This window comes from Sciurus carolinensis, chromosome 5, assembly GCF_902686445.1.
Source record: "Sciurus carolinensis chromosome 5, mSciCar1.2, whole genome shotgun sequence".
In the NCBI taxonomy this organism is placed as follows: domain Eukaryota; kingdom Metazoa; phylum Chordata; class Mammalia; order Rodentia; family Sciuridae; genus Sciurus; species Sciurus carolinensis.
Window position 1 is genome coordinate 150976901 of NC_062217.1, and position 26562 is coordinate 151003462.

General features: G+C 45.5%; 2 protein-coding genes across 4 annotated transcripts in view; one reads left to right on the forward strand and one right to left on the reverse strand.

Moving 5' to 3' along the window:
* Positions 1–918: 918 nt before the first annotated feature.
* On the reverse strand, positions 919–17697 carry Actr1a (actin related protein 1A). The gene is made up of 11 exons (XM_047553681.1): positions 17581–17697; positions 10262–10326; positions 8867–8942; positions 7997–8122; positions 6951–7075; positions 5033–5249; positions 4304–4396; positions 3613–3787; positions 3455–3516; positions 2818–2858; positions 919–2652 (listed from the first exon to the last, which is right to left on the reverse strand). The coding sequence occupies exons 1-11, from the start codon at positions 17626–17628 to the stop codon at positions 2550–2552; spliced, it is 1131 nt and encodes a 376-aa protein (XP_047409637.1). The 5' UTR covers positions 17629–17697; the 3' UTR covers positions 919–2549.
* A 1910-nt stretch (positions 17698–19607) lies between these two features.
* Sufu (SUFU negative regulator of hedgehog signaling) overlaps positions 19608–26562 on the forward strand; it is a 108137-nt gene continuing 101182 nt past the window's right edge. For all 3 annotated transcript variants that reach the window (XR_007108757.1, XM_047552980.1, XM_047552981.1), the window contains exons 1-2: positions 19608–19963; positions 24286–24420. Coding sequence is in view for 2 of the 3 variants with exons in the window: in XM_047552980.1 (XP_047408936.1) it covers positions 19782–19963; positions 24286–24420 (317 nt within the window). In the remaining variant the exon portion in view is untranslated. The remainder of the gene's footprint in view (positions 19964–24285; positions 24421–26562) is intronic.

A 26562-nucleotide genomic window follows, 5' to 3' on the forward strand; every position in this document is an offset into this window, starting at 1 on the left:
ATGTTTCAGTCTTGGCACTAGACCGTGGGGGCTGGACAATCTGCATTGCATGTTTAGCATCCTTGGCTTCTACCTATCAGATGCCAGTAGCAACCTCCCGAGTTGTGACAACAAAACTTATCTCCAGACTAGCAGGATATGTCCTGGGGGCAAAACTGACTCCAATTGGGACTCATTACTTAAGGCCAGAGGTTTTGAGGGTCTGCAAAGGGTATTGAAATGTAGGCTCTAGGTGTTGCTTGGGCGTACACCGCAGCTAGTAAATGGGAGAATTTTTGGAAATTGCTTCATGGATCATAAAAACATGTATGCTTTGTAGGGTTATTGGGAAGATTAAATGGCTAGGTGCCGGGGAATTTTTCTGCTAGGTATGGGTTCAGAATGGGAAAAAATGATTAATTATAATATCTGAATGTGGACCCTGAATTTTAATAAGCTCCCAGACTTTAAATGAAAGTTTGGCAAACCTCTGACTTCAGGGGTGTCAAGAGCTGCTCCATCATTTGGAGTAGAGCATCACCCATGTGCTTGAATGTGCACACAGGTGTTAGACCTTGGTTCTTAACCTAAGGCTTTGGCGTCAACACCATTTCTTTTTGGTAGTGGGGATTGAACTCAGGGGTACTTTACCACTGAGCTACAACCCCAGTCCTTTTTAGTCCTTTTTATTTTTTGAGGGTCTGACTAAGTTGCTAAGCCTCCTGGGTTGGTGAGATCACAGGCATTAGCTACCATACACAAGTGAACACCATTTTCTCTTCATCCACCTGACAGGCTGGGGCTTGGGCTACAGTCCAGCCATATCTGGCTGATGCAGCAATGCCTACTAGAGGACAGACTAGGCCTGCTCACTGCCTCTGACTGCAGCTTCTCCCTCTTGCCACCCAATACTGGCTACAGACAGAGGCCCAGTTGATATGTGTATTGGAACGACTTTATTTAAGTACACTGGGCCCCACCAGGCAATGTGGTTTGTGCGAGGCTGTGCAAGGGACAGGCTTGGGCTAAGAGAAGGGGGGTGAGCTGGTTAAGCACACTGCAGTCCGCGGGTCGCCACATCGCTTTCACACACCTGCTTCGGCCCACATCTGGCAGGGGCTTTTGGTCATAGGACGGCGTAAGGGAAGAATACTGCTTGGAATCTAGGACTAGGTTGGGACTTGGTGTCACAGGTGAGGGTGCCAGTGAAGACAGGCTCCCTGCAGCTTTGTACTATCTGGGTTGAAGGCCCTTGACTGCTAAGGGGCCAGGCCTGAACCCATAAGCCACTGGCACTCTGGTCCGGCCCCTTCCTTCACTCCCTTCCCAAATAGGTCCAAAGTTAAGAATAGCACATGATCAACCCACAGGGGATATTCCTGTCCTTCAACCTAGTCCCCCTGATCAGCTAGAGTGGCAAAAGGCAACTTGGTTAACTGCAGCTTTCTCCAGTCTCACGGGGACTGTCTCTCCAACCCCCCTCCCTTGCAAGGGCCTCTGCTGAAGAGTGATTCTACCTCTTATTTCAGAAAATCCAACCAGCAACCAGACTGTTGGTTTCAGGGTGGTGAGCAAGTGGAGGAGGGTGAAAGAAAAGGGGCTGGTGGGGTGACTTTGAGTGCAGCCTTTGATCCCAAAGGGTCCTGAGGCCTACAGATACCATCAGTTCACCATTAGGGAGTGGCGAGGCCCTGGATGCTACGCTAAAGCTAGGTGCTGTAAACATTAGTGTAAGCAGGGTGACTGGTGGGCAGGAAACAGTGAATCCCCTCTCCCCCGTCCCCTTACTGAACAAACACTTCAATAAATAAAATTGTTCAGATGGCATTGAAACAAGGATGGATGAGAAGCGAGTAACAGGACCAAAGCCTACAGGCTCCTTAAACTCTCTCAAGATCCTGTGGATGGAACTGGGGCTTGAAACATTAACTCTGCAGCCAATCAGAGGTGGCACTAGTACTCTCTTCAAATGTCCAGTGTGGTCCTGGTCTCCAGGTGGACGTGAGGGTTCCCTGCTTTCTCCTTGCCCCAGAGTCTCAAACGGTTTGGGAGCAATTCCCAGCCTCCCAAACCAAAACTACAACAAAATGAGACAGACCTAACCCCAGCCCCAGTCCTCAGTCCATGATCAAGAGGCACCAATAGCAGAATGAGGAGCTAGGGAAGGCAGCAGCTGCTTTGGGCCTCAGGGCACCCTGGGGGTTGGGGGCAGGGAGGGGCTAGCCCAGCCTAGGGTGGGCAGCAGCAAGATCTCCCTCTGGTGGCAACCAGAGTCCCACACAGACAAGCAGAGGCCCTGCTAAGGAAGGAGTGGGGCCTCTATCAGCGCTCTTCCCTGTCAGGGGCCAGTTAGTGGTCAACCCCAGGCCTCAGGCCATCGCCATTGTGGGTAGTTCATCGTCCTTTCTGGGCCCAGTGATCCCTGGGCCACACGGCACTGGCATATGCGCACACATTCATACCCACACACACTCACACACACAGGCAGTTCCTCGCAAACACTCCGACTCAAGAAAGCGAGTTTTAAAGTGGAGTTAACTTCAGAGAGAGGTGAAGATGATGTCTCAACATTAGAAGGTTTTCCTGTGGATGGATCGGGCACCATCTTCCTCATATTCCTTCTTAGAGACCCACATCTTCTTAAAGGTGTCCAGGGAGGCAAGGATAGAGCCCCTGAGGTGGAAGGAATTTAGAGGAACAATATGAGCGAGTGAATTCATGGAGCCAGCCAGTCTCCCTGGGGCCAAACCAGATGAGGCTTTTCTTTCAAGGGACAAAGGTGAGGGTTAATCAATGCTTTTGCTTCCTGTTTCACTCATTCCCAGAAAAAGTACTCACCCAATCCATGTAGAATACAGTCTCTCCTGAGGGGCAGATATCTGCAAGTTGGGTGGAAAGAGAAATCTGAGACTTCATCCTTTCACCTCCTACCACTTGTCTCCCCATGTAGGGCAGCGGATGCCGTCCACATAAGCGGCTTTAAAATTGGCTCCTACTGGACCCTTGGCCTCTCTAGAGGGTACTGTGGCTAGCCTGATTCTCAGTGGGGAAGCAGGGACCACACTCCTTCATTTAGGACCTCTTCTCTCAGGAGGCAGTCAAGTCCCCTCAGCAGTCACTTAAGATGTTGGACTGTGTTATAGGGGAGCCACCTGGGCAGGGGGCACAGTAGCAGTAAGTCAATCTCCTATCAATTGCACTATCTCTGAAAGACCATTTGTGGGGTCTTCAGCCCAACGGTACCCTGTCACATCTGGGTATTGAACTTTTGAGTGATGTTTCAGAATGAGAATGGGTCCTTCCCTCTAGCAGACCTAGACCTCAGGGTCACTGTGTAAGCTGGGAGCCACCTGGCACAGCTTGTGGGGCCCTGGCAGACTGAAGAACCTGAGCAGGGCCCAAGGGAGGTCACGCCATGTGGCACTTCAAGTCTTTGGAGGCCCAATTCTATCCAGCCCAGCCCCCACTTTCCTACCCTGATCTTCACATCTTTTGGAGCCAGTTTCTTTACTTCACTCAGTAGCCTGTCACCAAAACCTGAATGGGCAGAAAACAAGACTCAAGTAAATTCTCAGGCTATGTGGGCCCAATAGGATCAGGATGCTTCTTGGGAACTCAAGAGCAAAGACCAACCTTTGAACAGCGTGGAGCCTCCCGAGAGGACAATGTTGGAGAAAAGTGTGCGCCGCAGGTCCATGTCAGATTTCTGGATGGCAAATACCAGGACCTCATGGATGCCCTCACTCTCCTCCCCAATCAAGTCTGGTCTGAACAGCAGTTCAGGAGCCCGGAATCGGGAAGGACCGATCTACAGAATGAAGGGCCAACTTAAAAGGTTGGGGCTAGGACCCAAGTACCTTGAGAGTGTGAATGGAAGATTCCTTTGCCCATCTCTTAGTAAAGCTAAGAAGCCCAGGCTTAGGACAGACCCTATATGTAAAGGACCTCAAGGAGCAAAGATAGAGCTTCTGGGAACACAATAGGGAACAAAAAGGAATAAACAGGGCTCTTGGGAAAACAGAGGAGAAGTTCCTACATTTACTCAATCTCTGGCATTTTTTAACTCAGAGATTTCATTCATTTGCTCATAGAAATTTCTTCCTATCAATGGGAATTCCAGGGAGTAGTAAGTCATCTTATACTGTGCCTAGGACACAGACATAACCATACCATTTCCTAATCCATCCCCACAGAGAGACAAAGTCCCTACTTCTACTCTGTAGGACACAGAGCTGCTCATGCCACTTGTGAGCACCACTGTTTCTGTTTGGGCCTAGAGCTTTTGTGGATCTTAGAAGAAAGAGGAGAGAGATCTGGTCACTACCTCAATGGTGCTGCCATCTGGCAGGTAGTACTGAGCCTTCTCCGTCTCTAGCGTCTCATCCTTCTGGGGGTTTATGGACAGGTAGCAGGCTCTCTGCAGAACAAAGCAGAATGGTCAGGGTTGATAGGGAACCTGGAACACACATAGTCCAAGTCCCAGTCCCCAGGGTAGTGATGTGCTATTGCAGAATCTGCCCATCCACAGACTGCCCTAATAGTCCTAAGAGCTGCTACCTAGAAGCAGGAGCAGGGAGGTCTCTATCAGCCTGTGCTGCTAGCACTTAGGATATAAGCTCTTACCTTCCCCCATCTTCCTGGAAGGCAAGGTTGGAACCTTGGTTCTCTGGCTTCTGGGTCTGAGATGACAATCTAAAATTAGCCCAGGCTCAGACATCTTTCTCCTACTACTTCTGGGTCCCTATGACCCAGCTCAGAGGCTCCTTTTGGGCCAGAAGTGCAGGAGGGTTCTGTTTACTTAAAAAGAAAAGTGCATTCTGGCTTCTCCAAAAAGGACCTATGAAGTAGGCAGGGAAGGGGCACCTGTGTACCCATCACCTGACTTAGGAGAGAGCTCACTCTCCCCAAGATGGTGGTATTCAGGAAGGCCAATCTATCAGTGAGAGGGGCCCAAGTGATCACACAGCTGCCAGGAGGCTTGGTGGGGAACAGAGCCTAACCCAGGACCCCCAGATAGGAGCTTCACCCCTCCTCACTCACGGGGAGCACTCACTTCTTTTATGGCCTTGACAATCTCAAACTCGGAGGATGAGTGGAAATCATAGCCCTCCTTACGCAGGTAGAGACGAAGGAAGCGAGAGACATCTCGTCCAGCAATGTCGATTCGCATGATAGAGTGAGGCATGGCGAAGCCCTCATAAATGGGCACAGCATGGGTGACACCATCCCCCGAATCCAGCACGACCCCCGTGGTCCTGCCTGTGGCATAACTGAAGCGAAAGTGGCAAACCATCATTAATCCCTGCTTCCTCATGCTGGGAAGAAACCCACTTCCTTTCAGAGATCAGTGTCAGCTAAACTAAAGTTTGGGCCTGTCTTTCTGCTGGGCCTTTAGAATGGGCGGAGTACTAGGGAAGCCTTGACATACCTGAATGAAGGAAGGAGCTGAGCTTCTCCAAGCTCCCTCCCCAACTCTCCGAAGAGCAGTGGGAGGAGACAGCCTGGTCTTCAACTGCTCCAGAGCCCCAGACTAAGGGGTGGTTTTAATTTACTAGATAAGAGGAAAAGTCTTAAATGCCTATAGGGGCCAGGAGGAAAAGTATGTGAGTAAAGGAAAATAAGTCTGTTTTCTCATTTCTTCTTTTCCTTTTCTTTGTACCAGGGATTGAACCCAGGAGCAGTTTACCACTGAGCCACATCCACAGCCCTTTTTAGTTTTTACTTTGAGGCAGGATCTTTTTTTTTTTTTTTTTAATATTTTTTTAGTTGTATTGAGAATCAAACCCAGTGTCTCTCATATACAAGGCAAGTGCTCTACCACTGAGCCACAACCCCAGCCCATGAGACAGGATCTTACTAAGTTGTTTAGGGCCTCACTTAGTTGTTGAGGTGGTTCTTCAACTTGAGATCCTCTTGCCTCAGACTCCTGAGACACTGGGAACATAGGCATGCATCATTGTGCCTGACTATGTTTTGTATTAGAACTAGTTTTTTCTTCACATGGTCTTCCCTTTAGGTAGAGATAAGGGTTCTGATACATAGCAACACTGCTTCAGTATTGGGAGGACAACAGGGAATGCAGTGGGCTGTGGTTAAGTCAGCTTGTAACCCTATCTGCTATGGTAGCTGCTACAAGCTCATTTTTGCCCTATGGGAGTGCAGGCCAGCATCACCAGATCTTCCAATTTCTTCAGAGAAGTAAAAAATCTGGACCTTAATTTTGATATGAAATCTCCCAGTTCTTTTGTTTGTTTTTGTACTATAGATTAAACCCAAGGTGCTTTACCACTGAGCTACATTCCAGCCCTTTTTATTTTTTATTTGAGATAGGGTCTCACTAAGTTGCTTAGGGCTTCACTAGGTTGCTGAGGCTGGCCTTGAACTTGTGATCCTCCTAACCCAGCCTCCTGAGTCACTGGGATTACAGGTGTGCACCACCTTGCCTAGTAGAAATCTGTTTTTAAATGGTGGCTGACAATCTTCAAAATTCTCTGTGCAGGTGGCTAGCCTGTCATCTCTCTGGTAGACAGAGGCAGGTGTGAGGCAGGATGAGATGTGACAGGAATGATGGAGTGCAGAACAGAGACCGAGGTGGTGTTTCAATCAAGACTGTCCCAGCAGCCTAGCAGAACACCCAGCACACAGCATTGAATAAATACTTGACCACTTAGGGGGCTTTCAGGAAGGGCTGTAGCAGTGTGTCCTCAGAAGGCAGAGGAGAGCCTTGGGTGGCAAACCCACTGAGAGTTCTAGGACTGGGATACAGTCTCTTTTATTCTTTTGATTTCAACCAAGGTGGCTCAGTGTCCAAATTCATCAAGTCTCTCCCTTTCCCACCATCCTCAGCCCTCCCCAGGGGCAAGTGGGGCTCAAGTTACTCTGAACCCAGCCAAAGGAAAGGCAGCCTCGAGTGAGCCAAAGGACTGCTTTCTCCGCTAGAGGCCGGGCTAGCCAGTTAGACTGTTACTCACAGGCTAAGCACAGCTTGCATGGAGATGAAGAGAGCAGGCACATTGAAGGTCTCGAAGAAAACTTCAGCAGCTCGTTCCCGGTTTTTCCGTGGGTTTAAAGGTGCCTCAGTCAGGAGCACAGGATGCTGGTGAAGAGGAACCCAAGAGGCAGTCAGGAGGAGGTCATGAGTACTACTATGGGAGAAGCCCTGTCTTGATGGTTTGAGAGCCAAGGGACCTCTGTCACCCTCCCTTAACAAAAGGCAAACTGAGCCTGTCAGCAAGTCCTGCCTAAGTTGGTCTCTCACCTTTCCCAATTCGTGACCTGCTCTAAAGTCTCATTCTGTCCTCACCCTCCAAGAAGGTCCTTGTGTCTACAGTATATCTTACACTGTCAAGAAGATTGAGTTAAACTCTAAATTCTGAATTGTTAGGATAAAAACAATAGTTTAAAAACATTCTTCCCCTAGAAGCTAAATACATCCTCCTTTGCATCTTTGAATTGAGTTACTTCTCTGGAAGTGAATGATCACAGGACAGACTCTGGATTCTGAAAAATGTGGGCTTGAAATTCAGCTCTACCACTTTATTCACTGGGTAATCTTTCTTTTATGGGGACCAGGGATTAAACCCAGGGGTGCTTAACCACATCCCCAGCACTTTTTGTATTTTATTTAGAGACAGGGTCTCACTGAGTTGCTTAGGGCCTTGCTAAGTTGCTGAGGTTGGCTTTGAACTCGTGATCCTCCTACCTCAGTCTCCCGAGCTGCTGGGATTACAAGTATATGCTACTGTGCCCAGCTTCACTGGGTGATCTTGAAAATACTACTTGGTTTTTCTGAACTTCTGTTCTCTTGTTTGTAAAACAAATATGATACTACCTATAACTTGTAGGAATGGTATGAAGAGTAAATTTGAATATGTCTGAAAAGCATGTGGCCTGGTGCCTGGCACACAGTAAGACTCCAAAGCTCTTGGCAGTGATCATCATCCTCATCATCTCTGGGTTAGGGGTTCTGTCCAACTTTGCATAGCATGTGGGGGTGCCCTTTACACAGGACCCTCACCTCCTCTGAGAAAGTCTGCAGCTGGTCCTTAGAATAAACATATTGCCAGATGCGCTCCATATCGTTCCAATCCTTGACAATGCCATGTTCCATGGGGTAGCGAATTGACAGCAGCCCTCGGTGCTCCTGTGGGCAGAGGGCAGGACTTAGAGCAGCAGTCAGGCTCTGCCCAGGACCCTGCTCTCCCAGGCCGGAGCTGTGCCAGCTCCATCACTTCCAAAGGAGCCTCAGCTTCCTAAGTTCCCACTCTGGAGAACTCATCTAGGCTAAGAGCAGGCACCTAATCTCCAAGACTGCATGCTGCTCAGGCAGCTGTAAAACAGAGAGTTTCTGCATTTTCCATGGGCCCTCAGGTGCTCTAGGGCAAGGGACAGGAGATACCCTCCTCACTGTCTGGTTCTAGGACATGATCTTCCTGCTCCCACCCATTGCCTCAGCACTTGAAGCCAAAGTTGGCCACAATGATTCCATTGTTCTGCTTATGAGATGCTGCCTAAGGGGTTCCCCACAAACTGCTAATTAACTTGTCCCTTGGGTATACCACACAGGATTTCCCCACTGAATTCCCTTTCCCAAAAAAATAACCAAGCTAGTCAATTTCACTGGCAAAGCAGTAAAGAAAACTCCTGTTTTCTAGATCATCTACATGTTTCTCCAAAGTGGGGTTCCAGATATTATTCTTTAAGACCAGAGATTACTCCTGGGACAAGAAACTACATAGGCCTGGGATGAAAGGACCAAAAAGGAAATTCCAAGAGAAAATTACTCCTTTACTTATGGCTGTGTCTAACAATTGGGGATACTACCCATGTGGTAAATAATGAAAGTCTTTTACTGGCTTGGGGCTTCTTTTGTGGGGCTGGGAATTACCTCAGCTTTGGGGCCAATGAAGATATCACCTTCTAGAGCTCCTGCCATGACACGAACATGCTTGGGTCTTCCCACACTAGAACAGACAGCAGGGAGGAACATCACTTTTCATTTCAGACAGAACACAGGAAAGACATACATAGAGATGAATACAGATACCCAAATTCTACTGTGCTCATCTTCCAGGCATGACAGTACAGTTGATTTTGATTTCCTTCTTTTTATTTTTCTGTATTTCTATAGTTTCTACAAATAACATGTATTATTTTAAGTTATTTGTATGTTGTTTTATAAATTATTAAAACAAATTTTTAGAGGATTCAATACCTTTAGTTCTTCTCTTTCCCCAATGTGTGTGCAGACCAAGAGAGATAAGGAAGCAATAATTATAAATTAACAGTTGACTCAGAAAACTCAGGGGCTGGTCAGGCACAGTGGTGTACACCTGTAACCCCAGCTACTTGGCAGGCTGAGGCAGGAGATCACAAGTTTAAGGTCAGCCTGGGCAACTCAGTGAGACCCTGCCTCAAAATGAAATATAAAGGGCCAGGAATATAAATATAGTTCAGTGCCCTTGGGTTCAATCCCCAGTACCATAAAAAGAAAAAAAGATTTAGGAACTGGGGCATAGCTCAGTGGTAAGAGTGTTTGTCTAGTGTGGGTGAGGCCCTGGGTTTGATCCCCAGCACCTTACACACACAAAGTTTTGATTCCTTAGCTCCCTTCCTAGGAGCTCTACTAAGTGAGACTGTGATATGTGATGATGGCACTTAGAGAGAGAGAGACAGCCTTCTTCCTTTTCTTTCTACTTAAGCTCCTTCCCCAGGCCTCCATGCCATCTCCTGCCTGTAGTCTTAATCTCAGGAGTGAACCTCCAAGAAACTTATTCTCATTAAGATGGCAGGTATAAATCCCCAGTACCACAAAAAAAAAAAAAAAAAAAAAAAAAAAAAATAGAGGGTTCTGGCTTGGTGTGATGGCATGCACCTTAGTCCTAGCAACGCAGGAGGCTGAGGCAGGAGGATCTCTTGAACCCAGGAATTCAAACTGAGCAACACAGCAAAAACTCCATCAAAAAATAACAAACAGGGCTGGGGAGATAGCTCAGTCGGTAGCCTTGCAAGCACAAGGCCCTAGGTTTGATCCCCAGCACCGCAAAAAAAAAAAAAAAAAAAAAAAAAAAAAAAAAAAAAAAAGAGGCCTCTTCCCTGTGCCTCTCAAATTTGTACCAGGAAGCATCTGTTTGCTTAATTCCAAATTCAGTTCCTTGCTTGCTACTGTTTTGAGTACCAAGGCTGACCTGAGAGTGTTCCTCTTCCTAAAAGATGGAGAGCTGACCCCATGACAAAGTTGATGAGACTATCAAAGTCCTAACATAGAAATGGAATGACTTACTAGTTTGGAAAGCAGTATTTGGGGATTTGATCACCAGCAAAACCAGCTTTAATCACACCAGATCCCTGAGGAGAGAGAAGAAAGAGAAGTCAGAACTATCATTAAACCAAGAGGAGATATGCATTATATAGCTCCATTTTCATTAAAAAAAAAGAAAGGAAGAGAGAGAGAGAGAGAGACCTTATATTTGAATTTAATATATACATCTGCAAAAGCCTAGAAAACGTGAATCCACACCCAGTGAGGAACATGAGACTGGGAGGAGTGATGTGGAAGACTTCCACTGCACACCCATACTGATTTTTCTGTAGTGTAAAGCTTTTCTACACTGAACGTACTTTACTTTGGGAACTGAAAAGCATATTAATAAATGAAAGAAAAAGACAGAAAACCCAAGAAGAGGCAAGTGCCTAGAAGCATCAAAGCAGCTGAGTTCAGGAACATAACTGAGGTGGGAAAAGCATGTGATTCTTTCCAGCACAGGATGCTTAAAATCCACATTCCAATTCAGGCCCAAACTCTCCCTGCCTCCCTGGCCTCCAGAACCTATCCCACTATGAGCACCGCCATGCTTGTGGCTGACTCCACTGAAACACATGTTGTCTGAACACTGTGCTTGTGGGTATTTTGTTATTATTTTATTACTTAGGGAAGCCCTAATGCCTTATCTGAGAATAGAAGAGGCCCACAATCCTGCTGCTCCAATTTGTTGTACTGTTGGGTGTTGTGTTAATTTGTATCATATGTTTGGTGGGGTGTCCTGAAAAAAAAAATCAAATTTTCCAACCCAGCATCTCTGTACCTTCCAGGGCTCAACCACTGTAAACATTGACTCTAGACACAGACACCAACCCCTGCACAAGACAGATGTCAAGGCCTGATATTGCTTGCAGATACATCCTGTTCTCTTCTTTCTTAACTCTTCTACTGCCATACCTGACACCCTTACCCTTTATGGTTTGCAGTTGCATGTGTAACAGGGGTAAGGCCTTATAGCTTAGGCATGCTTTATATTAAGCACTTGACTACTCTTGACATGCTGGCTTGGAATGCCATTTTTCCAAAACCCACACAGCAAGCAGTAAACACATCAAGAGATGTAAAGTAGCCAATATTATCTCTGCACAAAGGCTTCCCAGCAACACACCTGGATCCCTCCCTGTCTCTGATTCTTGCTCTTCTGTAGGGGAAGGGGAATGCCATTGGCCATCCAGGTGTCTGCTTCTGGCAAAAAAATCGGTGTGAGTACAGTGAGAGGTGGTGGAAGGACAGGGAAAGTGGTATGGGGGAGAATGGGACCAACCAGTTTTCTTTAAGGGAACAGGAACCTCTGCTGGCATTAGAGAAAACAGGAGACAATGTGCAAACTCACTGGCCTGGGCAGTACAGCAAGGAGCCTGGAAAAAGTGCAGTTGTAAACTGAGCTGAAAGACTGAGAAGGAGGGGGAACTTTCCTATTGCAAACTCCAGGACTGTGAGACTGCAGTATGGATAGGCAGGAATAGTGCTGTGCAAGAGGGCTCTGGGAACTTAAGCTTCCAATGATTGCTTACTGCCTTCACCTGGGAGTGGTGATGTCAAACTGGATCTCCAGGCAGGGGTTGAAAAAAATAAGAGAAATAAAAATGAGACCTATATTTCAGGACTGAATTGTGTGTGGGGGTGTACTAGGGATTCAACCCAGGACCTAGGGGCACACTACTACTGACCTACATCCTCAGCCCTTTTAATTTGTTGCCCAGGCTGGCCTCAAACTTGCAATTCTCCTACCTTGGCCTCCTGAATCTCTGGGATTACAGATATGTGCCAACCTGTCCAGTCAGAACTTGGACATTTTTAAGAGATGAATGTCCTGAATGTTTGATTTTTAGTTTACTATCAAAAGTATTAGAGCCTAGGTGGATTAAGATGACAGATTCATTTATTCCTTTTTGTTCTTTCCAGCAAGAGTGTAACAGGCCTAGTACAAATATCATTGCCTTTCTCCTGAAGAATTATTTTCTTCCCACGATCTTGTAGCAAATCACTATTACCTGTACCATGAGGTAGCAAGTGTCTCTTTCTGCTCTCTATTAAGGGTTTAAAGTTTCCATTTTTGTCTCTTCCCAGTCTAAGTTCTTTGAAGTCAGAGATTCATACATAGGCAGTATCAGTCAGTTGGTGGGTACTCAACAGATGCTGGCTGACTAAAGTTAAAATTAAGTGCAAATGACTGACAGATGAAACCTATCATAGGGAACCTGAATGGCAGTTGGATACCAGCAGCAGCCCCAGGCGGAGGTGGTACAGAGAAGGCAAAAGCTGTGCTGGGAATGATGCACAAGGAAGAACCAGATTCAACTTGTTCTTGTGGCCTCAAATGGGCATGCCAGGCCATAGTTGGATGAAGAATCAGTGCGGAAGGGAGGCAGCCCAGCTGCTTGGTTCTGCTCAAGCCATACAGCAAAGGCATAAAAAAGGTCACATCCATTTCTTTAACAGAATTTACAACTGGGAACTGTGCACCTGGCAAATGAGCTGCCACTCTCTTTGTTATTCACTTTGGCAAAGCCAAGTGAACAATGCCCTGTAGAGGCGTCTTAAAAAGTAGTCTCATTAAATATTTGACCTATAAGGACTCAAGTCTGCTACCAGCCATAACTGACTATTCTCCTTAGGGTGCAGGCAAAGAACAACTCCCTGGGTTTGGCTCTTACAGTATCTGTTGGCCATAGACCTTGTGACTTGGGCAGACTTTATACTAAGCACTTCTGATTACAATTGACGCTCTGGGAAAGAGACTAAATACCTTTCATTTTATGAGCGAGAAAAGGATGCTGAAAGAGGTGGGGCCACAGATTGTAGGACACAAATTGTTAACAAGTGGTTCATTTTGGAGCAAGACATATTTTGTTGATCCAGAAAATATATACATATTTTTAAACAAATTTACTGCCAGGTGCCATGGTATGTGCTTGTAATTCTAGAGACTGAGATGGCTCTACAAGTTCAAGACCAGCCTGGGCAACTTAGTGAGTCCCTATATCAAAAAAAAAAAAAAAAAAAAAAAAAAAGTATTGAAGAGGAAGGAGATGAGTGGAAATGGCCAAGAGTAGATAACTAGATAACCTTTTTTTGTGGGGAGGTACCAGGGATTGAACCCAGGGACATTTAACCACTGAGCTATATCCCCAGCCCTTTTTTTATATTTTATTTAGAGATACGGTCTCACTAAATTGCTTAGGGCTTTGCTATATTGCTGAGGCTGGCCTTGAACTCATAATCTTCCTGCCTTGGTTTCCTGAGCTGCTGGGATTACAGGCCTGCGCCACTGCCCAGCAAGAGTAGATAGGTAACTTACAGCTGTGTGACAGATTTGTGGATGTTCATTCTAATATTCCATCTCCTTTTGTATGTTTGAATTTTGCTGTAATAAAAAGAACTAACAAGGGGCTGGGATTGTAACTCAGTGGTAGAGCACCTGCCTAGCATGTGTGAGGCACTGGGTTCAATCCTTAGCACTATGCACATATAAGTAAATAAAATAAAGGTATTGTGTCTACAACTAAAAATATTTTTTTAAAAAAAGAACTAACAGGGCTGGGGAGATAGCTCAGTCGGTAGAGTGCTCGCCTTGCAAGCAAGCACAAAGCCCTGAGTTCAATCCCCAGCACCACACACACACACAAAAAATAAGTAAATAAATACAAATTAAAAAAGAACTAACAAAATGGTAGTACTTAAGTAAAATTTCAAAACACAAATACCAAACACACATGCATCTATGCACAAAATATAAAATGTATGTCTATAAAATCATAGATAGAAAGGAACAAAGTGATTTTATAGCTATAGGTGCTTCTGGAACAGAAAGGCTGGGACTGTGGAAAGGTAAAAAGAGGCTTTAATTTCACCTGTAATGTTTTATTTCCTTTAAAAAATTCTGAAGCAAATATGGCAAATGTTAACAATTATTAAAATGGTGGTAGATACTTGCTACATGGGTGCAGGCTACACGTATCTTTGAGCTTTTATGCATGTATGAAGTATTTCATTTTTTAAAAAGGGGAAGTGAAGTAGCACAATATCCAAAAAAGCAAAACAAAATAGTGACCCCTGGATTATTGCTGTACTTCTGAAGATTGGATACTGGGCCTGCATTTAGGACCACACAGTTACAGAGTTTTAAGATTGACAAGAATGTTGATCCATTTCAGGACAGAACTATAACCTCTGAGATCTTAGCAAATTTTTGAGTTTCAAAATAAACATAGTAGCTGACCAAAGTGGTGTTCTTAAAAATGTGGCATGGCAGCTGTTCCTCTCCTGTATTACTGTCTGACATTTCAGGAAGGAATTTTTTATATTTAGTTTTTACACACTTACCACTTTATCACTGTCATTAAAGCACACACTCCTCTAGCCTGCCATTTTCCTCATTAAATTCTGATGAAATGGTCTGGTGTCAGAGTAGAATGAAAGAAGTAGTGCTAACTGTCCTAATGCTGGAAAAGGTTGTAAACCAATAATGGGGCTCTTCTCTCTTTTCCCTGCTTTCTTTGTCTCCCTTCCCTTTAATTACTCTCCTTAGTCCAGAAATAAAACTGTGGTAACATGTTAAGCTAGGGAGTTGTTAAATCCACTAATGACACATTATTCTCATTCTATGAAGTTAGCTCAAATGTTTCAAAAGATTTTTCCTATCTTTCATTTTAAAAATAAAAACAAAATCCTCTAAATGTCAAACAGCAAGAACTACCTGAAGTCTCCAATCTAAAAATGTCGCAAATAGTCAGCAATTCCTAATGGGAAAATGACCTAAGTTTTTCCTACTTCACTTTTGGGCAGAATTATGAACATAATAAAGAAAATGTTTTCCCAAAGGAAAGACAAGTCAATTCTTTAAATCTTAAAACTTAAGACACACCACTGCTTTGATGGATTTCAAATATAAGTCATCCCTCCTTCCCCCAGATATCTAAACCCTTAAATAGATGCTCAAGTCCCTTACATAAAATGGCACAAGGGGCTGGCACGGTGGCACACACCTGTGATTCCACAAATTTGGGAGGCTAAGGAAGTAGGATTCCAAGTTCAAGGTCAGCTTGGCATTGTAGCAAGACCCTATCTCAAAATATAAATAATAAATAAATAAATACTTTAAATCATTTCTAGATTATTTACCATGTGTGAATAGCTGTTATACTGTATTTGGGGGATAATGACAAGACTTAGAAAGTGTGTAGGTGTTTGGTCCAAGTGCAATGAATCCAAGGATGTGGAACCTGTGGATCTGGAGGGTCAACTGTACTATCAAGAAAGAGAAAGATGAAACCAAGAAGCATTAGCTTAAGTAACATTAAGGAAAATGGCTGGAGATGGAACTTCTGCCCAACGATTTAAGAAGCAAAGGAACTAGTGGGATGGGCAGACTGCTCCTTTCATATTACTAACAACAATGGGAAGTTGATACTTTCTATATATTTTTCTTTCTACAACTAAGAAAAAGGTAGATAAAGAACACAGAGACTAGCTAAAGGCAGAAATAGTAGTTTTCTCTGAAAATTAACACCAAGAACAGGAGTTCTATTCAACCCTACACAGCTGAATAACTAGGGGAAACCCCTCATCCTTTCTTTACTTAGGGACATCTTTGTTACTATGACAGAGACATTCTGTCATTCATCTACTCCCCCACCCAACCAATGAAAAGACTTTATTGAGCATGTAGTGGTGCCAGGATCTAGGTACTGTGTGTATGGAATGGGGAGGTAAAGGGAGACTAATAAAAAATAAAGCAATATCATCTCTTCCCACAAAGGCTTAACAGTCTAGTGAGGAGACAACAACAAAACCCTATAAAAAAAATGAGATATTTCATGGAGTTCAACCTTGCCTTTTTAAAGGCAGAAGTCATACCCTTGAAGAAAAGTTAACAACAAATAAAGCGTCTGCTCTTGGAAAAAGTGAGGAACTTGGAACCAGATCTCAGTCTGAGTCTTGGCTCCTCAACTTCTAAACTGGGTGGTTTGGATAATCTCTCCAAGTCTTACTTCCCTGTGCAGATTGAAACTGGAAAAAATAATTGCCATCTACCTACCAGAGCTGAGCTTAAACAATATCATGCAAAAAGAAGAACCTTGCTATATGTCCAAGGGCCCAAGGGCTGTATCAACAGAGTAAATCTGTTTAAGAGTCAACCTAGGATGCAAGGGAACTGGTAGTTTGCCTCAATGGAGGGATCTAGAAGAGGGGTGGATAGGTGTCAACTACTCTGGGTGGTAGCAAACCTTTGTCCCTTTACCCCTTAAATAAAACCGGTATTTGGGGTCCTTCCATTTAGCATTATTGATGCACTGCATGGGTGGTGCAAGCAAAAGGAATGAAGATTAAAGCACTGAATTCAAGGCATCTCTATTGTGTGACCTTGGGCTCACTTCTCGCTTCAGTTTTCTCATCTGTGAAACAAGAATCAAACTTCCTTTTTAACTATCTAACCAGTTTTTGTGAGGATCCAACTCGAATGCAGGTGAGAAGTCCCCTGAAAGCGGTAGAGTGCCTGGCAAATAGTGAGTATTATGTTTGATAATTTCTCCATCCTAGTAACTAAACATTCTGAAGAGGAAGGCATCTCCCCGCTTGCTTTGTCATTCTCCTTTCTTCTCGACTTTTATTAACTACCATTTATAATTACAGAAATAATTGAAATCCTGCGGCCGTTTCTGGCACCAGATTCTAGGGCCCCACCCAGATACAACCCACCACGCCAACCCACCCGCCTGCACCCAGAGAAACTTAGCCCTTCTACACCCGCAGGCGGGCCCTCGCCTTCCGGCCGCACCACCCGAATCCCCGAAGCCAATCCCCACAGCCCTAACCAACCGCTCCGCCCCTTAGAGAGGGAGGAAACACTATGGCGGCCGCCAGAAGGACAAGCGCGAGAGCCAATAACTACAGAGCGCTGCCCTCATCCGGCAAGGCCCAGCGACGGGAATCATCAGTCAAGATCGACAACCAGAGCAGCCAATAGAGTGATCGAAATCTGTGACTGGGCGGGCTCCAGGCGCTTACAGAGCTGTTAAGGCCCCTCGAGTCAAGGGCCCAAGGACCCCGCTCGGACTATAGCTCTTCCCAATATTCACTCCAAAGCTCTCCATCCCACGGTTTCCGGCCGGCCGCTCCGTCTGCAGGGTCGGGGAAGACGCAGGCGGCAGCAGTTGAACCCGCCTGACAGGCCGGGCCAGTGACAAAGAGCCGGCGGCTCAGACTGAAACCCGGGAAGCGATTTTTTCGGGAAGCAGACCACGAGTGCCTTTAGAAATAGGAAAGACGCAACTCACATTGTCGATCACAACAGGCTGGTTGGCGATCACATCGTAGGACTCCATGGCAGAGGAATCTCTCCTCCCGAGGAAGGAACTGCCAGCCGGGTCCGCCGCTAACGCCACAGACACGCATGCGCAGTCTAGCCGCCGGTACAAGGCGTTCAGGGAGAGGCCGGACCTTGCCTCCAAAGAACTACAATCCCCAGCATGCCTCCTACCAGGGTTAGCGCTCCGGTTAGCGCTGGAGCCCCGCCTAGTTTAAGAGACCGGGTGTAGCATTTCCCAAGCAAAGTGCTCTGGGCTTCGTGGTACCGATAGATTAAATAGAGAAATAAGATAGTGGTGGTGTTGCATTCCTGGATCTGTACTCCCTTTGAAGAGGTTCACAATGCATGCTTAAGTATGTAGTCTTCTCGACTACTTGTGTGTAGTTGGGTTTGGATTCTACAAATCAGTCTTTACCACTCCCCACCCCCCCCCACCCCACCCCACCCCACCCCCACCCCACCCTTTAATTTTTTTTTTTTTTTTTAGTACTGGGGATTGAACCCAGGGGTGCTTTATCACTGTCACTGAACTACAGCCCCCGCCCTTTTGAAACAGGTTCTCACTAAGTTGCTGAGTCTGACCTCGAACTTGCGATCCTCCTGCCTCAGGCTTTGGAGTCTCTGGGATTACAGGTTTGCGCCACCGTCCCCGGCTCCCCTATCCCTTCTTTTGGACTATATAAGGTTGCTATTTTATTTGGGTCTATAAGTATATAACATCTTCTCGTATCTTACATTCAAAGGAAATTCTAAGTCACACACACACACACGGAGGAAAGACATATTCCTAAAAGGAAAAATAAATGGCATACACTTAGCTTGAAGAAGAAGAAAAAAATTATACATTGTCATTTCTTTTCGCACTTTCTCCTGAATAGGGGTAAACTTTGTAACAGGCAAACATTGTCTGAGTTATTGTTTCATTTTGGTACCAGGGATTGAATCAAGGGACACTTAACCACTGAAGCACATTCCCGGCCCATTTTATTTTTTATTTTGAGACTGCCTCTCTAAATTGCTGAGGTTGGCTTTGAACTTGCGATCCTCCTGCCTCAGTTCCCAAACCACTGGGTTTACAGGAGTATGCCATGGAGACTTATTTGTCTTTCTTTTCTTTTTGGTACCGGGGATTGAAATCAGTGAACCCCATCCCCAACCCTTTTTATTTATTTTTAAAATTTTGAAACAGAGTCTTGTTAAGTAGGCCAGGGATTCACAAACTTGCTGAGGTTGGCTTTGAACCTGTGATTCTCTTGCCTCAGCCTGCAGGAGTCGCTGGGATTAACATGCGTGCACCACCATGCTGGGCTAGGGTTCGCATTTGGAACTTCTGGTATAGGTGATGTTTTGGTGACTAAAACATCGTCTAAGGGTTTGGGAACTGCTCTAGTATCTCTTGAATTTTTATGAGGAGCAGGGATTGACCCTGATGGGTGAGAAAATGGAGGTGAAGAGAAGTTATATATCCAATGCTTTCAAAAGAGCCTACTGCATTTTTTCTCTGGATTACTTCTTCCTTTCAAGTCGTAGGGGCCCTTTTGTCAATAGCACTCGTAAGTATTAAGATTTATAATCTACAGCAAGCCAAGACCAGCGAGGGCCTAGGTATGATCCCCAGCATTGGGGGAAAAAAGTCTGTTTAAACTAATGCCAAACGAACAAATGTACCAATCTGTTTCAGATTTATGTTTAAATTGTTGTCAGAAGGCGTGTCAGCAAAATAGTGACAAGCACTTTGTCGGCGCATTTCCCAGGGCTATCGTGGGACCCTAGCACTTCAAAAAGATGCTTCATCTCTATTTAAACCAGGGTTCCTCCTAACATTAGGGGGAGACCAAGAGCCTTCGGATACAGTGATTGGGAGGCGGAGCTTATTGTCAACTCACGCCTCCCCCACCTGTGATTGGCAAAAACATTAACCAATGAGTGGTGGGACAGGGCGCGCCGCGCCCCGCCTCCTCTAGCTCCCCGCGGCCCCGAGGCACCCTCTGGCAGACTCCGAGGCGGCGACGGCTTGGGCGGACGGTGCACGGTGCGCAGGCGCGGTGCTAGACCTCGCTGCACCCCCGTCGCCACCGGGAGTCGCACCCACTGAGTCCGCCCGCTGGCGGGTCAGTACACTCGCCCTCCTCTGTCCTCCCGGGTTTCCACAGTGCCCTACGCACCCAGATGGCGGAGCTGCGGCCTAGCGGCGCCCCCGGCCCCACCGCGCCCCCGGCCCCTGGCCCTACTGCCCCTCCGGCCTTCGCCTCGCTCTTCCCCCCGGGTCTGCACGCCATCTACGGAGAGTGCCGCCGCCTTTACCCTGACCAGCCGAACCCCCTCCAGGTTACCGCTATCGTCAAGTACTGGTATGCCCAGGGCCGCGGGGAGGACAGTGGCGGGCCGGGAAGGCTTAGAGCGCCCGGGGCGAAATAATTTGCGGGAGGGGGAGGAGGTGGAGGGGAGGTGAATGGTTAAGGCACTGGGAAGGAGGGCTTCCTGCTGCGAGGGAATGAGTTAAGGCTGAAGTTAGGAATGGGGACAATGGGGTTAACGGAGCCTGTGGGTACTGAAGGGTTAACCGAGATTAAGAGAATAGAGTGAGAACTGGGGGTGTGTGTCGGAGCAGAGGGGGAACGGTATGAGAGGGAATTGTAAACGTGGTGAAAGGAGGGGGCGCCTTTAGGGGGTCATTAGTGGACGAGGGGAAGCCAAGGGGGCGGCTGAAGTGGGATGGGGGAGGCGAGGCGGGGCCTGGGGAGCATATGAGAGGGCTTTGGAGGAGCGAGGCTGGAGAAGCTCAGAGGGCAAGAGTCTGCATGGGCTAGGAGCGGGTCTGGGGTCCCTGGGACTCTCTTGTGGGTTATGAGCCGAGCAAGATGAGAGCGCTGTGCTTGTAAAGAGATATGGAGGAGGCCTCCTTTTGATACCTTCGGTTTGAGCTCCTAGGTTGTATCAATGCAAAGCTGTTGCTTTTGAAATTTGATGGAGCAACTCTTCCTGATAAACTTTTTGCTTACTCTGCACAGTTCTCTTTCTCTCTGCAGAACTTCCTTTTGGCTTTGCAGCTGCTTTGCTTTAAGACGTTAGTTAAGATCAGGAGCAGAGCGAGCCATGGTTTGACTCAGGATGGAAGAGAACCACAGCTTCCCACTTCCAGTGGGAAGTAAATAATGGAGACCTGGTTCGTGGGCAGGGAGGAAAGAAATGTCATAGGACATTAAAAGGAGCTTCCTGTTCACAGCTTCAGAATTTAGGCAGCAGTTTCCCTGGGAAGCCCAGGGTAACCTTTAAGTCACTCCGTTAAGGGTCATTTTGCTGATGGGCTGCCCTTGGTGTACGAATGGTCTTTTTTTCCCATTGTTTGCAACCTGTTTTTACTTTAGCCTTCAGGCAAAACAGGTGTTATGAAGACTGTTGAAAATAGCCTGTTCTATGGTCTTTGAGGACCAAAAGTTGACTGAGGAAATGGTTGAATCCGTCCAAGATTACATTCATGCAGGCACTGTATTAGAAGATCCCCTTCAGAGGGTCCTAAAGATCTGTTCAGGCTGCTGTTTGGCTGATGGCAGTGGGTAGACCTGATGGGAGAAGTGAATGTCTTTGTTGGTTACCTCTCCTTTTAGGACTGAGTCTTCTCCATGACAACTTCTTACTGCCTCTGGAGATGACAGTCACTAGGCTGTACAGGGCTGAGGCTGAGGCCAGCACCCTCTGTCAATGAGAGAATGCAGAGAAGGTTGACAATGTGAAGGACCTGGTCATTAGCCACCTACTCTGTAAGGGGTGGGTTGGGGGGGGCATGCGGAGCATTCTTTTCTGTCCTTGTAGCTGGAAGAATGTGTGGCAGGCAGTGCAGTCCACTCTGGCAAACTTTTCTTTACGTGAGAGGAGTTTTTGAAGAGTGCTTCTGAGTGGAAAGCAGCTCTTGCTAATTTAATCACCTGTTCTAATTGCACCTCTGTATTTAATTGTGTTGTGATGAACTTGTCCCCTGTCCTAAGAAAAGTGGGGCTGGCTCTGCCATGTTGTTTGTTCAGGTCTCATTCGAGTTTGAGAAATCCCTACATAGGGCAACTGTTTTTATGTCCCCAAGCAGTCATCAAGGTTAGAGTTGTGTGTAAAAGATATTGAAGCACCATGCAAAGAAGTTAGAATAGTTAGTATTACTAATACAGCAGTATTTTTAATTCTTGCAGCAAGCTTGTTACCTGGCCATGTTTAGAGATGGGCCAGCATACAGTTACAAATAAGGAGGATTGTATAGCGCTTTGAAAATTAGAAATTCCACCTAGATGCAGAAAAATCCAAGAACAGCTCAGTATGTGGTTCTTTCTAAGATTCAGGTGGAGGGGTGGAATTTACAAAATCAAGGTACTGAAATTAATTCATATCCCTTATATTTGGAATCCCACCATCCTCTGGAATTCTTGTAAGAGGATGACTGACCCAGGCTGCCTGGGTCTGGCTGTGACCCAGGGTGCCTTGGAATTCTTTTTACAGTGGAGGGGTGGCTCTTTGGCAAGTGGTCCCTGGCCAACAGGGACATCTTCGTTGAAAACTGAGACTTTGATGAGCAAGGATCAAAGCAGAAAAGCAGAGCCTGTGCCCTGGCTCCATGCCAGTCTCGCAACTGCCCTGTGGAGAAAAGTCAGATGTTTGAGGAATTAAGGTGAAAGATACTCTGGGTCCCTGGGTAACATCTATTTCCAAGTGTAAAATTGATTGTTTTCCACATACTCACCTGAGTCTGAGTAGTAGAACAGAACACTCTGAGCTTGGGGATGGGGCTTTATCTGACTCTTGGTCATTCTTTGACTCTTAGTAAGCTTCTTCTTAATGTGACATCCTCCTGGGAAACTTGGTGGGCAGGAGTGCCACAGTGGTGTGGCAGTTGGAGCAGGGAATGATGAACACAGTTTCACGGCTCGTTGCTGTATGGTCCTAAGCTATAGGAGGGGCAGAATTGGGAATTTGCAGCAGGAAACTGGAGCAGTTGTGGGACTTGTAGTCACTTCCATCTGTTCTGGGGTTCTGTAGCCATAATGAGGTTCTTCCAGGGATATTTACCCTTTTCTTTCCTCCTTCCCCCTGTAGACGTCTAAGTTCAGTTGATCTTGGAATTGGTCACATGATTTAGTGAAGTTAGAGTTGGGGTAGACGTAAAGATTTTTCTTTTTTCCTAACTCAGTTGAGATTCTAAACTATTTATAATAACTCTCTTACAAGTTCTATAAATAACATCTTTCTTTAAAAAAATTTTTTTTAGTTGTCAATGGACCTTTATTATCATTTTTTAAGTTTATATGTGGTACTGAGAATCGAACCCAGTGCTTCACACATGCTAGGCAAGAGCTCTACCACTGAGCCACAACCCCAGCCCAAATAACATCTTTCTTAGCAGAAAAATAAGGAGTTCTACAAAGGCAAATGATATCCTTGCAAAGAGGATATAACAAGACCTACTTTTTAATTTTTTTTTTTACTGCTGGGTATTGAACCCAGGACTGTACTACTGAACTATATCTGCAGCCCAACTGACTGGTTTTAAATAGTGTTAAAATAGTGCTGGAATTGCCTGTCTGTCTTCTGTTTGGTTGTTGGTTTCTCTTCAGCAACTAACCCACCTTCAGAGTGCGCTCTATCAGTGTCCCAGGGGCCAACAAGTTTTTGCAGCCTGTGGGATGATCTAGTATTGGGGCAGCTCAAAAGCAGCGTTTGTGGCTAAATGCAGACTTCCTTCAGCTGATGGTTTCCATTTAGTCAGATTTTCAAGTCTACCAAGTTTCCCTGTCCATTCTGAAGATTTTTTTTAAAGCACTAATTATGCTACTAAAGGGAACCCTTATTGAATTAAATTCTCAGAGTGAGATAATGACTGAATCTCTTCCTCAACTGCTTCTCTGTTGAATTACAAGGGAAATTTAATGTGGTCCTCAGGGCCCCAAGTCATTTAATGTCCCAGCTCTATCTTTGAGGCAGCGGTCTCCTGGGATCATCTGGATGCAGGCACTCAAACAGCTCAGCCTGGTTCCTGCTGCCGTTCTCTGTGCAGAGCTGAACTATCCTAAGTTTGGCCTTTGTCACTTACAATGATAAAAGACCAGCTTTGGTCTATGGGGTGCAGGCCAGGGTCTGCTCGGACTAGAGGCTTTTGGTTTGTTTAGAACAAACTGTAATTAACATAGGGCACAATATAGTCTTTCAGGAATTAGCTGTCTAAGAGGCAGGCGTGGAGCGGAGCCTCTGCTTCCAGGAACAATGCCCATTGGGGATGCTCCGGATGGTCATTCAGCAGAGGCCAATTGATTGACCGATGCACCTCTTGCCTCGAAGCTTGGCATGTTTACAGGCACCATAGAAGAAGAGTTAATCCCTGCCAATCCCATTTGGGATCGGTAATTTGAAACAGGAGAAAGCAAAATGGGCAACCACTGAGTCAGTTTTATTTCTAAAAGAGGCCCTGCCTGTTGGAGGTAAGAGAATGGAGCTTCTTGTGCATGTGGAATTGGGCAGCCTCAGCTGCTTATCCCTTGGTCTCATTCCCAGAGAGGTGTAGCCTCTTTTTAGTTATCTTTTGTCCCAGATTCCTCCAGGAGGGGGCCTTTGGATTTGCAAAGCAGAGTCCCTTAGTTTGACATTGTCTGCTTTCCAGGATCACACTGACACCCCTGTTTTTTGTCTTTTTCAGGTTGGGTGGCCCAGACCCTTTGGACTATGTTAGCATGTACAGGAACATGGGGAGCCCTTCTGCCAACATTCCTGAGCACTGGCACTACATCAGCTTTGGCCTGAGTGATCTCTATGGTGACAACAGAGTCCATGAGTGAGTGTGTCCCACCAGTCTACTCTCCACCTACCATTCCTTACCCTTGAGCCTTATTTCTGAGGTTTTCCTGAGTAGGGGTGATAATGTCAGTGCTGTGAGGTTGACACTTCTCAGGTAATACCTCTCTGCTTATATCTTCTTGTGCTGAGGTGGTGTAGGCTAGCATCTGAACACTGCTCCTCTGCTGTAGGAAAGTATTGATGATGAGCAAGAGTTCCAAAACCACCAGGTTTTTCCAAGTTTGCTATGGAATTTGGGATTTGAGGACAGGCAGCATGACTCTGACCCAGAACTCAGGCTGATGCCTCTGTTTCCTCCCACCCCGACCAGCTTACTATGAAAAAATTTAAACATAAAGCAAAATTGGATTTTGCAGCAAGCACTCATAATATATCCACAACTCAGATTTTACCATTAATCTTTTACTGTATTTACTTTTTCACAAATATATTTCTCTCTCTATCCCTTTATCCATTTTACTTACTTCATGTTTTATTTATTTTTTTTGTGTGTTTTTTTGTTTAGTTTTGTTTTGAGACAGGTCTTGCTCTGTTACTCAGGATGGCCTCAAACTCGTGGGTTCAAGGGATCCTCCCACCTCAGCTTTACCTACTTTCTTTACACTTGCATAATCTGTGCTTAGATTATCAACAGCATATGTTTTCTCCTGGTCTACTTCCATTTGTTGCCTTGCACACTTTTAAATTGTACACCTCTTTCCCTCTATAATCAACTAATTTGTGTTTAGGGAAAGCAAACACATTTCATTTTAATTCCACGTTAAACATAATCAACTTAGTATTAAATTTTCTTAAACAATAGCTACAATCGAAATAATTATAAAAGGTAACAGTATAGTCAGGTGTGGTGTCACAAACCTGTAAATCCTTTACTTCTGAGGGTCAGGCAGGAAGATTGTTAAGTTCAAGGCCAGCCTGGGCAACTCAGTGACACACTCTCTCAAAATAAAAGGTAAAAAGAGCTGGGTATATAGCTCAATGGTAGAGTGCTGCTGGGTTCAATCCTCAGTACTGAAAAAGAAAAGGTAACAATTTTTATTAAGTACTGATTAGGGACCAGCTATTCTTCTAGTCACTTTATATGTTACTAATGAATTTAATTTTCACATTAACTCTATAAAACTGGTAGATGGTAATATTCACCCTACTTTGCACATAAAGAAACTGAGACACAAAGAAGTTTTTTAACTGACAGAGCCAGGACTTGCATGCAGGTAGTCTGGCCCAAGACTCCATATCCTTGTTTTTTTCTTTTCTTTTTTTTTTGTGGAACGGGAGATTAAACCCATTGTCTTGCACATAGTAGGCAAGCACATGACCACTGAGCTATTTCTCTAGCCCTGAGAGTCCATAGTCTTTCCCCACTCTGCCCCCACCACCCCAATATTAGGGATTGAACTCAGTAGTGCTTTACCACTGTACCACATCCCCAGCCCTTTATTATTATTTTTTTTTTATTTTGAGACAGGATCTTACCAAATTGCTGAGCTAGCCTTAAACTTGTTATCCTCCTGCCTTATTCTCCTGACTAGCTGAGATTACAGGTGTGTTCCACTGTACCCCACTATTCTCTCCCTCTTATAGATGAAGAAACTGACTCTCTCAAAGTTAAATGAATTGTTTAAAGTCTCACATCTAGACTATAAATGAGCTGGTATTGAATTGGGCTCTCTGATTCTAAAGTCTGAGCTTGTAACCACTGGGCTACACCAACTCTGACTACAGGCCCAACCCCACTTCTTCTTTCCTCTTATTAAGCTCAGAGGCCCAGGCCTCATCGCCTGCTGGTTACAGGTTGGGAGCAATGTCTGGGCCCTATCTGCCTTTTCAGCCTTCCGTGGATTCATTGTAGTATCAGCCTAATGCTTTGGGAACAGGGATTTAAACTTGCCTGAATGGGGACCCTGCATTACAGTATTAATAGTGGAGATAGAATAGTAAATCGATGTGGAGAATAAAGGAACCATACTGGGTTTTAATTTATATTTTTAATAAGAACCTACGGAGAATATTTAATGTAACTAACCTGTTGACAGATTTATTCTAGTTAAAAGAATACTATTTCCTACGTAGCTTAAAGATTCTTCCAGTCTATCTACTTACTAGGTGTGTGCCTAAG

Excerpts from the sequence above, each read along its gene's own strand:
- Actr1a (XM_047553681.1), bottom strand. The coding sequence starts at position 17,628 with ATGGAGTCCTACGATGTGATCGCCAACCAGCCTGTTGTGATCGACAAT. Across the intron at positions 8,943-10,261 it reads AAATACTGCTTTCCAAACTA|TGTGGGAAGACCCAAGCATG; the intron begins GTAAGTCATTCC and ends TGTCTGTTCTAG. Across the intron at positions 5,250-6,950 it reads ATGCAAGCTGTGCTTAGCCT|TTATGCCACAGGCAGGACCA; the intron begins GTGAGTAACAGT and ends CTTTCGCTTCAG.